Source organism: Corythoichthys intestinalis, chromosome 9 (genome assembly GCF_030265065.1).
Source record: "Corythoichthys intestinalis isolate RoL2023-P3 chromosome 9, ASM3026506v1, whole genome shotgun sequence".
NCBI classification, from domain to species: domain Eukaryota; kingdom Metazoa; phylum Chordata; class Actinopteri; order Syngnathiformes; family Syngnathidae; genus Corythoichthys; species Corythoichthys intestinalis.
The window spans coordinates 44,816,427-44,834,853 of NC_080403.1; the positions used below are offsets into that span (position 1 = coordinate 44,816,427).

The 18,427-nt window shown below is 38.0% G+C and overlaps 2 protein-coding genes across 3 annotated transcripts in view; one reads left to right on the top strand and one right to left on the bottom strand.

The window, feature by feature from the left end:
- The window catches only part of ecm2 (extracellular matrix protein 2, female organ and adipocyte specific), a 29,868-nt gene extending 22,651 nt beyond the window's left edge, over positions 1-7,217 (top strand). Inside the window, exons 8-12 of the mRNA XM_057845945.1 lie at positions 61-218; positions 2,342-2,481; positions 2,789-2,901; positions 5,738-5,951; positions 6,012-7,217. Coding sequence (XP_057701928.1) covers positions 61-218; positions 2,342-2,481; positions 2,789-2,901; positions 5,738-5,951; positions 6,012-6,180 — 794 coding nt within the window. The 3' untranslated portion in view covers positions 6,181-7,217. The remainder of the gene's footprint in view (positions 1-60; positions 219-2,341; positions 2,482-2,788; positions 2,902-5,737; positions 5,952-6,011) is intronic.
- The window catches only part of cenpp (centromere protein P), a 143,234-nt gene that overhangs the window by 36,195 nt on the left and 88,612 nt on the right, over positions 1-18,427 (bottom strand). The gene's annotated exons all lie outside the window — the stretch shown is intronic.

The window sequence follows — 18,427 nt, forward strand, 5'->3', positions numbered from 1 at the left end:
ACAATTGTAAACCTAACCGCCCATGATTCACCGATCAAATATATCCTATGATGTTTGCAGGTCTGGCTAGTTTAGTGATTCTGGAGCTGGAAGGCAACCTTCTGAGCGAGGCCAACGTGGACCCCGAGGCCTTTACGCCCCTTGGCCACCTTTGTTACCTGCGACTGGGGCGCAACCACTTTCGCTCCATCCCCCAGGGCCTCCCCGCCTCACTCCTGGTATGACATTTTGATGGCTACTAGGAAGCCTTTCCCAGATTTATGCAGCGAGTTCCAATAAACCACAGTCCGGATCTGCCAAATCGACTGCGCTGACGCCGCTCAACGTGTATAAAACCGACATCGTTTGTGGTCGTTTTTTCTTCAGGCCAAAAGAAATGTACACCAAATGTTTGAAATCGTGGTTCTCAAAGTGTGGTAAGCAAGGTAAATATTGCACGGGTGTTAAAGTCGAGGCCCGGGAACCAGATCTGGTCCGCTTTTTCATTTTGTGTGGTCTCTTACTAAAATGACATTGGAATAAAAAAATTCAGTAGTCATCAATGATGGAGGAGTACAGGATCAGAAATATATTCTCAGTTTTTTCGCCGATAAAAAATGTTTTTCCTGTTTAGTTTTTTTAATTAACATTTTCTACATAAAAAGATTAAAAAGTAAAAGTAAGTAGATGGTATATACTTGTTTTATTTAATGTATTTTGTAGGGCTGTCAAAATTATAGCATCAACGAGCGGTAATTAATTTTTTTAATTAATCACGTTATAATATTTGACGCAATTAACGCACATGCCCCACTCAGACAGATTTAAATGACAGTACAGTGAAATTCCCACTTGTTTATTGTGTTTTATGGAGTTTTGCCGCCCTCTGCTGGCGCTTGGGTGCGACTGATTTTATAGGCTTCAGCACCCATGAGCATTGTGTAAGTAATTATAGACATCAACAATGGCGGGCTACTAGTTTATTTTTTGATTGAAAATTTTACAAATTTTATTAAAACGAAAACATTAAGAGGGGTTTTAATATAAAATTTCTATAACTTGTACTAACATTTATCTTTTAAGAACTACAAGTCTTTCTATCCATGGATCGCTTTAACAGAATGTTAATAATGTTAATGCCATCTTGTTGATTTATTGTTATAATAAACAAATACAGTCGTTATGTACCGCATGTTGAATGTATATATCCATCTTGTGTCTTATCTTTCCATTCCAACAATAATTTACAGAAAAATATGGCATATTTTATAGATGGTTTGAATTGCGATTAATTGCGATTAATTACAATTAATTAATTTTTAAGCTGTAATTAACTCGATTAAAAATTTTAATCGTTTGACAGCCCTAGTATTTTGTTTTTATTTGTGTAAATAAATATATATATATATATTTTTTTTTTTAAAGAATATTTACTGCTCTTTTTGCTTCTTATAGATTATATTGATTGTAAAAAAATGAAAAACAAGTGTTTTTTTTTTCTGTTTTGTTTTATTAATTAGTATGTTTTTCATAAAAAGTTTGAAAAATCAAATAATAATAATACAGAATATTTGATTTTTGTTTATTTTGTAAATAATACAAAATATACATTTTTTAAGAATAGACTAAAATAGCTTTTTTCCATGCAACAAACCAAAATAAAGTCCATGTGCCATGTCTTTTTACTATGACAAAAAAAAAAAAAACTTGAAGTGGACGTACTCGTCACTACCAATGTGGTAAGTTTCATCTTTCCCACAGCATATGAAGGCAGTATTAACAAAAATACAAGAAAAAGTACCGGTAGTAAAAGAAGAAGAGGAAGCCCTACTGACTTCTGTGTCAACAAAACATTGTCCATTTAGACATAAAATGTTAAAATTAATAAATTTTTTTCCGTTTTTCCAACATCAAATCTTTCATGAATTTTACGAACTTTTAATACGGTAACTCTAGAAACGTGTTCGTCGAAGACATGGACCAGTTTTGTCTTGCGCAAGTTGTGCCTATCCTGTCTTCCACTTGCTCTGCTTCTGCTAGCTAAACAAACGCATATACTGACGTCACACGTAGGTAAGGACGATTTGTTCCAAAATTTTGAAATAAAGTGTTGTCATGCACGCCGACTAGAATAGAATCCTGATCGGAAAGGGCTGGATCGGGTTAGAATATTCCCAATGGGGATGTGTACATTCCTGTCAGGTTTTTAGTCTGAATAGAAATGTTTAAGTAAACGTACTCAATGACACTGAAAGATTTTAATATTAGTCGTACTGGTGGTACTAATAAAGCTAATTCTTGCTGGAAGTAGTGCTTGCAGTAAAATGTTTGCCAAGCACTCAAATGCTCCCATTTTCTTCAGGAGTTATACCTGGAAAACAACCTGATCGAAGAAATCCCAGCGGGCGTCTTCAACGGCAGCCAAAACCTCAACGTGCTCTCCCTAAGGCACAACAGGCTGGAGGAGACCCGGATCGCCCCGCTAGCCTGGATCCACCACAGGTCTGGCCACACGTGCCCGACGCTAACGAAATCCGCACCGTTTCCCAGTAGACAAATTCTCAAAATCTGTTGGAAAAAACAGGTGCCTACGATATATCCAGACGGCTAAGCCGCTAACGGTTAGCAAAGTGTTTCTCCGCTCCATCAGGAATTCGCATCAAGGCCGCGCGGCGGCTAATATTTAAGATTCTTTGATTTCACGGGCGCCTTCGGCTACGCAAGATTGACGGCTGACTTGTTATTACTTTTGGCCAGAGCGCTGATGTTTGTCTGGAGTCCGGTGCTCACTCGTGTCTGCCTGCCGCAGGAATCTGGAGTCCATGGACCTTTCGTACAACAGACTCTACCTGGTGCCGTCCTACCTGCCCAAGTCCCTAGTTCACCTGGTGCTGGTGGGCAATCGCATTGAGAGAATACCTGGTCAGTGCACACCTACATTATAAGCATTCTGAACATAATTAGTATCGAATTATCTAGATTTGAATGACTAATCCAGGCTAGAAACCTAAACTTTAAAGTCTTACCTAGGCTTGAAAGTTTACAAACCCAAACTACAGCTGGACTCGGAGCCAATTATAATAAATTCAATTTTAAAAAATACATCAATAAAGGTGTTTTTTCAGTATTTGTATCAAAATTAAGTTGGGTTTTTTTTTTGCCTATTTATTTTAACATTAACTCATTCACTACCAAAGACATAGAAACAAAGTTATTATGTAAAAGTGCTCATAACTCAAGAACGAAAAAGATTGGAAATATATAATGTTAACTATATAAATAAATGTATAAATGTTTTTCATTTTGATGAAAGATGGGAATCTAGTCTTTCTCTTTGAAGGTTCTGTGTTCATATAGCCATACAACACAATATTCGGTGCTTAAAAGAGGCTGTCTTGTGACATTTTAGTTGTGAATGAGTTAATTTACTCATTACATTTTTTGTTTTCTTTACATTTTTTTGTATTTCAAAAATTTTCCATTTTGTAATTTCTATTTGCTTTTATTTCAATTTTTTATTACATGTATTTTTATTCATTTAAATTTTTATATAGATATATATATTTCAACTTTGTTCATTTGAATTGTAATATGGTCATTTTTTAATGTTTTTTTTTCATCTTTTTCTATAGTCTATCTGCATTTATGTCTTTAAAGATTATTTCATGTATTTAAATTTGTTTTTATTATTACGTTTATGCATTTATTTATTTGACGTACTGTAACTATTCATTGAAACTTATTTTTTGGTTTACATATTTACTTATTCAACACTTATGTATTGTAATTTTTGTAGTCATTTTATTTCAATGTGTTATTACATTTAAGTACTGTATTTAGTTTTCAAGTAAAAATTTTTTTATTTTTTTTTGTATTTCAACATTGAATGTTTTACTTTCATTTTGGTAGATGAAAAATCAGACAAAACAATTAAATAATAATGAAAATAAATTTAATTTTTTTAAAAATTCAAATTGAAGTCAAAAGAATATGAAATTAAGAACTAAATGTTGAAATATGTACAAAATGAAGCCTGACCACCTGACTCACTCTCTAAAATTTTTATCAGTCCAGTATAGGCCTGAACGATATTGGAAAAAACTATTGTTGCACTTTTTTTGCGGTTTGCGATATATTGCAATATTATATTTTGTGATATTAAAAAAATATATACAGTATATATATACAGTATTTTTTAAAGGAAATTTTCACTACATGACTTGAATAGCTGTTTGAAAAGACTTTGGATGACTCACCATCACCACAGTGTACAGTACTCCCTAGTTTTTCGCGGTTAATGGGGACCAGAACCCGCCGCGATAAGTTAATAACCGCGAAGTAGCGCACCCCCCACATTTTTTTTTTTTTTTGGTGTGTGTTTTTTGTGCTCAATGTATTTATTCAGATTTAGCATTGGAAAGAGATACATATGAGACGTTTTTTTTCTCACTTTTTCCCCCAAAGTGATTTAAAAAATGTATATAAATAAATGGTTTTTAAGCACTTCAAATGTCATAATTATGATCAGTTTTAAACTTAACTGTCCAACCCCCAAATTTTTTTGAACAACAATAAAGTACTGTAGTAGATAAATGCTGGCTTAATTAAATACTTCTGTTTATCTACCTTAGCTGCAACTCTTGGAGTGACATGTAGAAATTTCAAACTCCTCATGATCACTTCTGGCATTTATATGTCTCCAACGTCTCCACACACACACACATTCATTCCAGCGCGGCTTCCTTGCAGAAACTGTAACAAGTTAAACGATGATTGACAGATGCCTGTGTGAAGTCTGCTTCTTTGGCCAGATCAAAGCCATCGTTAACTTAATAAGCAAGTGCCGCAGTGACTGAGAGGAACAAAGGGCTGGGAGAGGGAGGGTGTGAGGCTGTGCACAGAGCAGAAAGCAAGGCGTATGTGGATTAAAAAAACATAAAAACTATCGCACGTGCTTGCGATGGGACTATCGCGCACGCGCACATCGCAATGGCGATGTTTAAATGATCCATCGTTCAGGCTTAGTCCAGATACTTCTACAAGGTAACTCAGAACCTACAGGCAACCATAAATCCGCAATTAGGTAATTAATGTGCGTAATTAATGTAACTAGCTCGGAGACAAAAAAAAAAAAAAAAAATCTGGCTCCAAGAATCAATAGGTATACATCCCTAGAATGTAGTTACCGAATTTTATTCTGATTGATACACGAATAACGGATTGCAATTTTAGTTAGTATCCTCAACAAGAACAAGAAGAACAAAGTGAGCGAGAACATCAGACCTCCATCCGGGTGGTCTATGTTAGAATTGTTGTGCATACAGTAAACATTTATGCTTTCCTTATAGTTATATATAGGATACCAGATAGTTACTGAATATCTAGGATACCTTATAGTTACTAGATAGGATAACCTCTGTCTAGTTAGCCTTTCTGTTGTTCTGGGCCATGTGGCCCCCATGTAGTGTACTCAATGTCCCATGTTGCCTTCCTGACCTTTCCCATCCCATTGTTTGGCCCTGAATAAATAAGGTTGCTTCACAGCAGCCTGGGGGAAGCAGCAACCAACTTCCACAAAAGCTACATCGACTTCCTGCGTGTTCTTTTTAGCCAAGCTAGGTGTACATAAACCTAGCTTCAAATCTAACAGTCTAAAATCATATGACAATGTGTTTATGAAATTTTGAGTGTACTGGAACTCCATAGCATGTTGACAGTAAAAAAATGTTTTCTGGGGGGGACTAATCTGAACCTCTAGGCTTCGTGCTGGCCCACTTGGAGCCGGGTCTGGAGTACCTATACCTATCGTACAACAAGCTGGACGGCGAGGCCATCGAGCCTGAGTCGTTTTTCGGTGCCTACCACTCCATGCTGGAGCTCTGCCTGGACCACAACCAGCTGCAGGCCGTGCCTTCCGGCATCAATGAGATGACCAACCTCCACTTCCTCAGGCTAAACGACAACCGCATCAGGTACCATTCGGCGTCGCTTAATCAGAGATTTTTTTTCCCTACTATCTCAATTGTTCGCAGGAGCGTTCCTGAAGAGGGCATCTGCGATCCTGAGCGCACCGGCGACTCCACACTGGTGGCCGTCAGGCTGGAGAACAACCTGATCGACCCGCTCAAGCTTTCGCCCTCAGCATTTTCCTGCGTGCGCTCCTCTTCTAGCGTGGTCTTAAAACCACAGAAACGCAAATGAACGATAAAATTCATATCGATTAGATCGGAGGGGAAAACCGGGAGATGAATGTCAACACATAAGGGCTACCACGAACTAACTCAATGGTGTTTTCAAGATTATTTTTTTATTATATTTCACTAACCATCACAAGACAATAAACAAATAAATTAAAAATAAATAAAAGACATTGTTTTTTTTTTGTGTGTTTTTCTTTTTTAAATTTAAAATATTCATGTTAATATATATAAACATTAGTTCAAAACAAGACAATATTTGTTGATTTTATATTTGTCAGTTGCATTTATATTTTTTTGTTCATTAAAACTACAAAATAAATTAGGAATAAAATTCAATTTTTAGGATTTCGGAGGATTTAAAATAGAAATTTTTATGAATAAATATAAATTTTAAAATATTTTTAAAAAATTGAATAAAATAAAGCTAAGAATACTTGGTCGGTTTTGTTGTTTTAACTCTTTAAAAAATACAGTAAATTAAGAAATTATTTACAGTTTTTTTAAATAATTAAAACTAATAACCAAATACATTAAAATACATTTTTTTGCTTTTGTAATTTCAAGTAATGTCTGTGTAAATAATAATTAAGAATGACGAAGAGACGCTTTGATTTTTTTTTGTTGCCTTTTTTTCAATTAAAAAATACAGTAAATTAAGTTTTTATTTAAACTATTAAAAATATAACAAATGTGAAATTTTTAATTAAAAAAAATATATTCATTCATTCATTCATTCTCCATGCCGCTTTTTCCTCACGAGGGTCGCGGAGGTGCCGGAGCCTATCCCAGCTCACTACGGGCAGTAGGCAGGGGAAAAAAAAATATATTGTATATAAATAAGAATATTTACTAATAAGAGGCTCAAATGAGAGAATTGACGTTTTTTTGTTGTCTCTCAATGATTTATTGACTGCTAAATAGTTGGCATTTAATCGATTCGTTATCGATTTGTCAATTGATTGCGGCAGCCTTTCACAACACTCATAAATTTCTTTTGTGCATTCTGCTGTTGAGCTGGGATCACAGTGAGCACGTTTGCAGTGGATTTTCTTGGAATAAATCTTCAAATAGATTCAACATTGTGTCATTGATTGTGTTGTCCTCACAGGCACTTCAAACAGCGCAAATTTCCCAACTATTGTTTAGTCGTTTGACTGTTTATTGTCCACGCCCAAGCTCATCCATCAAAAGAGTCAGATTTATTTTCATATTTTCCAAAGATTGCGGCGTTTTAAATCGCTAATCACACAGTGGCGGCCACATCACAACAAAGGAAGAGAAAACGAAAGCATCGACACATGAGGATGATTAGCCTCGTAATTGAGCGCAGATGAAAATTCCACGCGGGATGACAAAATGTGATTTCATAAATTATGTTTCGATAAAATAAGATGATCTCTTTTGAGGTCAAAACCTCTAAGAATCGGTTGAAAATTTGAACTAAAACTGCCACTAATGATTTTATCATCATCAAACAGTCACTGTCAATTGTTGGTCTTTTTTTATGATTACAGAATAAAATTTAAGAAAAAATATATAGTTATGAGTGTATGCTGATTACAAGTTATTTACAAAATTGTCGTTTTTTTTTTTTTTTTAAAGAAATTCCAGTATATTAACCCATCATATGGCACTCATATAAATATTTTATTTTTATTTATTATTTTACTACTTACTTTAAAAAAAAAAAAAAAAAAGGAAATAGTCTCTTTAAACCTTTTAAATTTGTATTAATTTTTATGTTTTTTTTTTTCTTTTCTTTTTTTTTTTTTTAAATAAAAAGAGGGGTGGGACAGTAAATATCCAGCCTCCCAGTGAAAATAGACTGGACGTCTATGTAAATCAGTTGCAGCCAATGATTTACATACCCCCCAAGTGCCCCTCCCCCACCCCTTTTTACCCATCTATGAATGTGCTCTGTAACCCGGCTGGCAGGCGTCAATTTTGGCATCCCGGCAAAGCTGGCCGCCTCTTGCTCAGACGGAGCCTATTTGGAAAATGTGAGCGCCCGCGAGAGACGCGCAGACTCCGAGTTCCGACTGGGAGAATGACAAGAATGAGCGTCGTCATGCGGCCTAGAAGTCGCGCTTTTAATCAATCGCATGTGAGGAAAGCGTCACCACGACAGTACAGAAGCTAGAGATGGCGATGATGAGTTAGCTTGTCAGCAGAAAGTTGAGTATTCATGCGTGTTGTTTTACATCATTGAATTCAGCTGTTCTTAAATGTATACATGTATACAGACTACTGTATTTTTGTTCCTCTTCATCTCTTATTCACTCATCAGCTGCCATTGACGATGATAGACGTCCATTTGTGCAGCGTCTAATCACCCTTCGGCTGTGAATATGAGTATGGGTCCAATCTTTTTAAACTGGAAGTACTGGCAGCGAAAGAATTTATATTAAAAGAAAAAAAACTGCTCTGATTATGTACACAATTTGGCCACTGGGAGATAGTTTGGAAGACTCTTGTGTAGTGTTGGGCATCGAACATCGAGCATCAATAGGATCCGGTTCTAACACTCCGATGCTCTCGGAGCCGTTCGAATTTGCCATGTTTCAATGCACCTGACCGCCGAGCAGAAAAAAATTGCTGCCGAAAACCACGAAGAAGATGCCACAAGAAGCGTGTGTTTGTGCATTGCAAATTGATTACAACCTTGCACACTGTGCGGCGGCACTCAAACTTGTGGCTCAACTTCACATTAAAAAAAAAAAAAAAAAACACCAGTCAGTTCAGTGCAACATTTGCACCACAACTATATTATGCAAAGGTGGCTGCATGACCAATATGATTAAACACCTCCAGCTTCATGGAATACAGGTGCCGAGTGCGCAGTGCATAGTTCAGTGCCACAATGCGCCATCAGAAGCAGGTAGGTAAAACAATAAACCCGGATTAAGCTATGGATGGATGGATGGATGGATGGATGGATGGATGGATGGATGGATGGATGGATGGATGGATGGATGGATGGATGGATGGATGGATGGATGGAATAGTACGAGAATAAGTCGTATTATTACGTCGGGCTACGGTAGATATCACATGTATATACAGTGGGGCAAATAAGTATTTAGTCAACCACTAATTGTGCAAGTTCTCCCACTTGAAAATATTAGAGGCCTGTAATTGTCAACATGTGTAAACCTCAACCATGAGAGACAGAATGTGGAAAAAAAAACAGAAAATCACATTGTTTGATTTTTAAAGAATTTATTTGCAGATCATGGTGGAAAATAAGTATTTGGTCAATACCAAAAGTTCATTGCAATACTTTGTTATGTACCCTTTGTTGGCAATAACGGACGCCAAACGTTTTCTGTAACTCTTCACAAGCTTTTCACACACTGTTGTTGGTATTTTGGCCCATTCCTCCATGCAGATCTCCTCTAGAGCAGTGATGTTTTGGGGCTGTCGTTGAGCAACACGGACTTTCAACTCCCTCCTCACCCAGTGGCGTCAAAATGATAAGAACAGTGAGCAAAAATCCCAAAACCACACGGGGGGACCGTGCGAATGACCTACAGAGAGCTGGGACCACAGTAACAAAGGCTACTATCAGTAACACAATGCGCCGCCAGGGACTCAAATCCTGCACTGCCAGACGTGCCCCCCTGCTGAAGAAAGTAGACATCCAGGCCCGTCTGCGGTTCGCTAGAGCGCATTTAGATGATCCAGAAGAGGACTGGGAGAATGTGTTATGGTCAGATGAAACCAAAATAGAACTTTTTGGTAGAAACACAGGTTCTCTTGTTTGGAGGAGAAAGAATACTGAATTGCACCATACCCACTGTGAAGCATGGGGGTGGAAAAATCATGCTTTTGGGCTGTTTTTCTGCAAAGGGACCCGGACGACTGATCTGTGTAAAGGAAAGAATGTATGGGGCCATGAATCGAGAGATTTTGAGTGAAAATCTCCTTCCATCAGCAAGGGCATTGAAGATGAGACATGGCTGGGTCTTTCAGCATGACGATGATCCCAAACACACAGCCAGGGCAACAAAGAAGTGGCTTGGTAAGAAGCATTTCAAGGTCCTAGAGTGGCCTAGCCAGTTTCCAGATCTCAACCCCATAAAAATCTGTGGAGGGAGTTGAAAGTCCGTGTTACCCAACTACAGCCCCAAAACATCACTGTTCTAGAGGAGATCTGCATGGAGGAATGGGCCAAAATATAAGCAACAGTGTGTGAAAAGCTTGTGAAGAGTTACAAAAAACGTTTGGCCTCTGTTTTTGCCAACAAAGGGTACATAACAAAGTATTGAGATCAACTTTTGGCGTTGACCAAATACTTATTTTCCACCATGATTTGCAAATAAATTCTTTAAAAATCAAACATTGTAGTTTTCTGTTTTTTTCCCCCCACATTCTGTCTCTCATGGTTGAGGTTTACCCATGTTGACAATTACAGGCTTCTCTAATATTTTCAAGTGGTAGAACTTGCACAATTAGTGGTTGACTAAATACTTATTTGCACCACTGTAGAACTAGATGCGAAACGACAGACTCGGCGGCGTTAGCACATGTATAGAGAATTAAATGCGAAATGACAGACTCCGCGGTGTTAGCACATGTATAGAGGACTAAATGTGAAATGACAGACTCGCCGGCGTTAGTAAACAGCCGCCATCTTAAAGCAGTGGACTTCTCCGTCAATATCGCCTATATAAGCAGCCACGTACTTTACGTACCGCGTAGCCGCCGCCGTTAACATCACCAGTATTAAAAGATCATCAAATTATAATCAATAGAAGAATTTATACTAATACTTCATCGTAGCTCCCAGTTTAGGTACATGTATGGTAAAATAAAATGTGTAAATGTTTTCCCTGTGAGCTTTTGAAAAATAAACATCTTTGTGAAAGTGCACTCCTGTGGAAAGAAACTTCATCACATTCAAGTTGAAATACTGATATTTATATACAAGTTAAAAATAGCCCTGTGAGAAATTCATGTAATTTAAAAAATCATCGAGAAGTTAGGACATTAATATAAACTGCAATTCTTTTTACCCTGCCTTTTTTTTTTTTTTTTTTTTTTTTTTTTTTTTTTTTTTTTTTTAATTACCCTGCCTCTTAAAAGAATCGGAATCGAAACGTGGTATCAGAATCGTTCAATTTCAAACAATGCCCAACCATACACTTGTGGGAGTTAAATACTGTCACACCATGCTCATTTTCATTATAGTGTTGATGACATTTTGTATTGTATTTTAGCATTAAGCTGACATCTTTATAGGAATGTATTTTGTACTCGAATGCGCGGTTTGCATCATTATTGTTTGCATCTTTAGTGTGCAAATTACTGTTTTTGCAACTCACTGGTTATGATTCCTAATTGGAGGATAAAAACGTTTGTGTTGGGAGTGATGATTCACTAGGAAATGTGGCTTGCTTGCTCTTTAATTGTCATTTTGGGATGAACTCAACTTCCTGCGCTGTCCTTTCATTTGCACACTAAATGCTTGGATTGGACATCTAGCACCGTCAATGGAAGTGAAGGAGTTAAACCACTCCTCTTATGCCAAATCTGTCAAAGAGATTAGAAGACATTCCGCATGAAATGGCGTACTTCCTGTTCAGGTATGCGACGCACCACCGTCTCCGTCGCACAAGACTAAAGACAGCAATGAAAAGTGATATAGGATCTTTCTGTACAGTAGGCCCATTGTTTGCAGGCCCTATAGCAGGGTGGTCAAAAGCATCGAAAAATCGATACTTAAATGTTGTATTCGGATACGATATTTGATTGCAAATGTAGCAATACTCAATTATTTGCTTATGGTCACCGGAAATGTATTGTTATGGGGTAAATTTATGTCCCAATGATCCTAGGAGCTATGTTGCCTGGCAGGGTCATCCATGGCAAACAGGTCCTGGGTGAGGGACCAGACAAAGAAGGGCTCAAAAGACCTTCTATGAGGTGGATCCCGAATAAACTTTTGTTTTCCTTCACCTGGACACAGGTCACCGGGGCCCTTCTCTGGAGCCAGGCATGGAGGTAGGGCACGATGGCAAGCGCCTGGTGGTTGGGGCTGCAGCGGGGCACAGCCTGAACAGACAACGTGGGTTCTCCTTCCCATGGGCTCACCACCTGTGGCAGTTTGGTGGCAGCCAAAGGAGGGGTCATTGGCGGTCCGATCCCTTTATGCAGAAGCTGGCTCTTGGGACGTAAATGTCACCTCTCTGTTTGGGAAGAAGCCCGAGCTAGTGTGTGAGGTTGACAAGTTCCTACTCAATTTAGTCGGGCTCACTTCTACACACAGCTCGGGCTCTGGTACCACTGCTCTCAAGGAGGTTTGGACCCTCTTCCACTATGGAGTTGCCCACGGTGAGAGACGACGAGCAGGCATGGGCATACTTATTGCCCCCGGACTCGCCACCTGTGCATTGGGTCTCAATCCAGTAGATGAGAGGGTATCCTCCCTCCACCTTTGTGCTAGGGGACGGGTCGTAACTGTTGTTTGTGCTTATGCACCAAACAGCAACTCTGAGTACCCACCCTTTTTGGAGTCCTTGCATGCTGTAGAGTGCCCCTACTGGGGACTCCCTCGTTCTCCTGGGTGACTTCAGTGATCACGTGGGCAATGACAGTGAGACCTGGAGAGACGTAATTGGGAGGAACGGCCCCATGTGCATGTCCATGTGAACTTGCCACCTGGACATCCTAGGCCACAGTTCGATGATTGACTTTGTAGTCATGTTATCGGACTTGCGGTCGCATGTCTTGGCTAGGATGCCTCCTGGACGCCTCCCTGGTGAGATGTTCTGGGCACATCCCCCCGGGAGGGGACAGCGGGGCCGACCCAGGACATGCTGGGGAGACTCTGGCTCCTGGCTGGCTTGGGAATGCTTTGGGATCCTCCAAGAAGAGCTGGATTAAGTGGCTGGGGAGAGGAAAGTCTGGGATGGATGTGGATGAATCTTTATAGTAAAGGAGGATATTTGGGCGTTTCCATTGATTTTCATTCATGGTGTATCAAAAATGGCATCGATATTGAGTTGAAAATTTTAGTATCTTATCAATGTTTTGTCGGAGGTCACTTCCTGTTCATTTTGGGGCATTTCAGGGTCACTTCGTATTGACTTTGTGTCACTTACTGGTGACATTTGGTTTATTTTAGTAAATTACTATTACTATTACTATTGTTGCTTTCCAAGGTTACATCTTGTTGATTACGGGTAATTTCTGGGAGACCTAATGCTTATTTTAGTCACGTTCTGTTGATTTTGGGTGACTTTGTTTATGTTTAGGCACTTCCTATTAATTTTGTTGCATTCCTACGTTATTTTTTGATTTTATGTCATTTCTGGGAAACTTCCTGTTTTTCTGGTCAGTTCCTTTTGATAGTTGGACATTTAACTTTTATCAATAGCAAAACAAACAAACTCAGTGACAGCAAATTTCTGGTGACCTGTAGTACTACAAAAACAAATAACTTAGTATCGATACATTTGTAATCAATCTTCATATCCAGATACATTTCAGTATAGATGTTCTTGACAACTCTACTCTGTGGTAGTTGAAAAACAAAAAATAAAGGGAAAAAAATGCTTCCATTTTACAAGACACTGCAAGACGTACATCATACGGGGATATGCTTTTCATGTACGTACATGATGAACGTGACATGTGGAAACGTTTTGCTCTCTCGTCATAAAAGCGCAACGAGTGCGCCAGCAGATGAAGCCAGAGGAGATACAAGAAGAGGCGCAAAGTGCCAGCATCGCATCAGGCTCCCATTACAACCCCTTTGAGAAAATTACATCCTTTGACCTTGGGATCTGGCGCCAGGCAAAGTCTCCACGGGTACCAAATCATCATCATCATCATGGAGGTCACGGGTGGAGCAGATTTGAGATGTAAACAATGGTAAAATTACTTAAAATTGAAAAAAGGGTTAGGGTTAGACATAACGGGGTGTCGAAGAGTAGAATTCAAATCACAACTTCGCGGACAAAAATCACCGCAGATTTGGACTTCAGAAGCAAAAACGCGAAGATCAAATATTTTTATGTAATTATTTTTTTCAATTAAATAAAAAGTAAATAAAGAATAAACAAAAAAAAATTTTTTTTTCTTTCTTAAAAATATTTCAAGTAAAAAAAAAAAAGTAAAATTTTAAAAAAAAGGTTTACTGTTTTTGAATGAGAAAATAGAAAATTTTAAAAATATATACAGTATTTATGAATTTATCGTTGCCGTTCGTCTGATCATCGATAAGTTCATCAACCTTGGCAACCCAACTATATATAAGGTCAACTTTTTAAAATTGACCTTTTTTTAATTTAACAAAATGTATATATATTTTTTTAAATCCTTAAATTTACTCGACGCAAGGAATTTATGAAAAAAGAACAGCCTGATTGTGTTACCATTTTGGCCACTAGGAGGCAGTGTGGAAGACTCTTTTGAGAGTTAAATCCCACCATGCCATTTTCATTTAGCCTGTTGATGGCATTTTGTATTCTAATTTAGCATTAAGCTAACACTTTTTTAACTAAACTAAAACAAACTCACTTCAATAGCGTACCGCACGAATGCTATTTTTAGACCGCAAGGCTGCGTGACGTCACCATCGTAAAACGGAAGTGGGTCATCATAGAAGCTCCCTCGCACACAACCCATGTTATTACTGCTTGTTTTCTGTTGGTAATCTTTCAAAAAAGATCATGCCGAGTAAACATTGCTGCTATGGAATTTGTAGAAACGACTCTACACATTACGAGATATGAAGGATGTTTTCTTTCCCGAAGCCAAAAACTCAGAGGAAAAAATGTGTCCACTTGTGCGGACGTCCAAAGACCAGTTTAACGCCAGCAAAGGTGAAGCCATTTATCTTCATATGCAGTAAACATTTTGTTGGGGGCCACTGTCCTACTGAGGATGAAGAGGTAAGCCATTTTGATATTTTGACTTATTTTTTAGCGTGTCGTTTTGCCGTGCTGCTTCTGTCTGACAATGATAGACCTGAAAAAAATTAAAATGATATCTGACTGCCACTGTTGTTACCTTCTCTGTTGTAAAAAACAAGTTTAGTAAGGGGGGAGTGTAAATAAATTATATAAATAAGATTTGCTATTAATGAAAAAATGTAAAGTGTTGGTTGGCTGTCACTGAGTAGCATTTGCGATCGCTACACAAAAATAGCGATGTAAATTACCCCCAAGAACGGTCAGAGATGTAAGCCAACCAGAGGATATAATATATAAGAAAGACAGGGCATATGGTGGTAAATGATAGATTGTTGAAACAGGAGCATGTCATTGTCAAGAAAAAGATGTCGATAAATAAGCTACCACTGGAACAGGTCAGCTCTTTTTCAGACCCTTGACACTCAAGCCATCTCTAACTGAACATTTGCATGTACTTCCACATCTTTACCAGTGATTTGGCACCAGGGACATCATTTTCGGACAGAATTAGTAGGTTTAGCTCAGTAAACATCTTGTTCGTACAATATTTACATGCATTTAGCAATAGGGACAAACTTGACCAGCCTAGCAACAGTTGCTAACATCATGAATATAAATGAGCAAAAGTGACGTATTACATGCGGTACACCATTGGACATCAAACTATCATTGTCAATGTCACTGAAAGAGTTAACAGATTTTAAGCAGTTTATAAGTGTAAGGTTATTAGGAAAACATAACTTGGAGATGGGAACAAGTCGGAAGTGGACAATTTTCCAGCCTTTCTAGCAAAAGTGGAAGTTTGACAGTCACAGAACCGAGATGATCTCAGAAGCCTCGGAAAGTATGAGCCAGCCGCTGGGCCCCCCCAGTGAGAAGAAAGCGAGCGTGGAAAGCAGAGCTTCTTCTCTTTTGGCTTCTTGTGCGGCCGTTGCCAAACCAGGGCACGTTTGCTCCGTCTAGTGGGGGACGGAGGGGCGGAGGGAGGGGCGCCTTCACGCTGGCCTCAGCAGAAAAGACAGGCGCGCCATCATGGGGAGTGGAAAAAGGAAAAGAGGCGCACAGGAGACTGTTTCTACCCACTTTAAAGTTTAAATGGCATGCTTCAGTCACGTACAGCTGACTACACATTCATTTTTGCGCTGAAAACAAAAGGGGTTTTTTTGTTTTGTTTTTTACTATTTCTTCATTATTTTAAAATAGGTCAAGTGAAAATTTGCTGCTTTTTCTCTATTTTTAAAAAATGTAAATAAATAAAGTAAAAAGAATATTTACTGTATTTTCCTTTTTAAAATTGAGGATATTTGTTGTTATTGTAATTATTTAAGATTTACGCAATTTAACATTTTCACAATAAAGAAAATAGTTATTTTTTCATTTTTGTCTAATTAAAAAAAAATCAATTATATATTAAAAAGAGAATATTTACTGTACAGTATTTTCCTTTTTTAAATTTAATGAATAACAATATGTAAAACATATAAAAACGGGGGAAAAAAATATTTTTGGTTTGCCAAATAATTTTCTTAAAAATTAAACAAATGTAAAATAGTTTTTTTTTCCTTTTATGTTTTTTATATAATTTTTAAAAATGATGAACACAAGAGCAGTTTTTTTTGCATTTTTTTTAATTAAATTAAATTTTTAATTTATTTCTTTATTGTTAGGAGAAATACAAAAATAAGAACATTTTTTCTTCATTTTTTACTGATTTTTTTTTTAACAAAAAAGAAAACAATTTTTAAAAAAACGCTTGTTGTAAAAGGGTATGAAAACGCAAAGGGGGTGTGAGAAATCAATAGAACCGCTATGTGCCAAGATAACAAATATTGATAAAGTTAACAAAAAAAAATCAATCACATTAATGAGCAATTATCGAAAATAGATCGAAAATGACGAACATTTCCGAAAGTGTTCCGGAAACAGCCGAATGGGGCGGAGACGTCATAACAAGGAAACAAAAGGTCGAGGCAGGTGCCATCGTTGTTTATCGACGAGAGAGTTGCGTTCGTGTTTTATCAAAAAATCACTAAAATGGTTCAAACCTGTCATTCTATGTGGTTTACAAATAGCCATTTGTCGCAATGTAGTACCCATGAGTTCCCGAACGCGAGAAAAAGAGCTGGACTACGCAGACAATGAGTAAAGTTCGTCAGTGCTAAGAGGGCTAATTTTGCAGATCCAGCCTCCGGCACGGTTTTGTGTGGTGCGCATTTTACACCTGAAAGCTATACGAACTATGGGCAAATGAAATCAGGTTTTGCTAAGAAATTGCTGCTGAAAGTAGATGCGGTGCCCGGTGAAAGAGGACGATGACTGGCTCTGATGAGACCACCTCACCACCCCAGGCAAAGCAAAGGAGGGAAATGGCCAGAGTGAGTACTCTTTTATAATAAAAAACATCACGCATTGGATATAGGACTGGACACATGTATAAATTATCGCTCGTAAAATATATAGAACAAATCCTCTAATCCCATTCATATTTGTGTCGGTTGGCAGAGCGAAACTGATGATAGCATTTTAAATGATAATTATTCTATACATTACTCTATTTTGCAGTCACGGTGTATCAGCTTTACAAAAAGAAATGCAAAACAAACCATTCGGTGATTCTGTTGCCGCCGGTGTTTCATCAGTGTGATTGCTCCCCTCAATGATCCTTTCATTAGGCTGCATTGGCTTTCGTTTGGGCTCAAATTGATAACCCAAAACACCAAAGAAAGGTTCATAAGTCTCCTCGTCACCATTAGAAGAACGTTCGTTAAGTCGGATTCGTCGCTGCAAATAGAAACAAAATTGTCCGCCATCATCGCCGCCATTCAGTACTAAGCACTGAGCCGGTTGTTTCCCTATAGTGACGTCACGCACACAATATGCTAGATTTCCGGCATCTCGGGGGCAGGTACTTTTAGCTTGACAATCGACCTAATTTCTATCATTTTCTTGGTGTTGCGATGAGTGTAATTACACGAAGTGGCATGATATGAATTCAAAAGGTATGCGTTGATGGATAAATGATGGAATATTAGCATTTCCCCAGGTGTTGTCATACCCTTTAAGAGATTAATAAATATATTAGCGATTTCGACCAATGAGTTAATTTTCTTAGAAGAAATAAGCTACAGTAGTGTTGATTTCATTTTAATGTCATTCACTTTGATGGGAACGCCACCCCAACCAACATGGCTGCCCTAAGGTCATTTTGGTTGGAGTGATAAAAGCTCTTTTCATGCTTCTGCCGTGACGTGAAATGAGTTTATCACTAGTAGACGTCCAATTCATTTAATGTGGCTAGGTTGGCAACAAACGAACAAATACCAACATGGC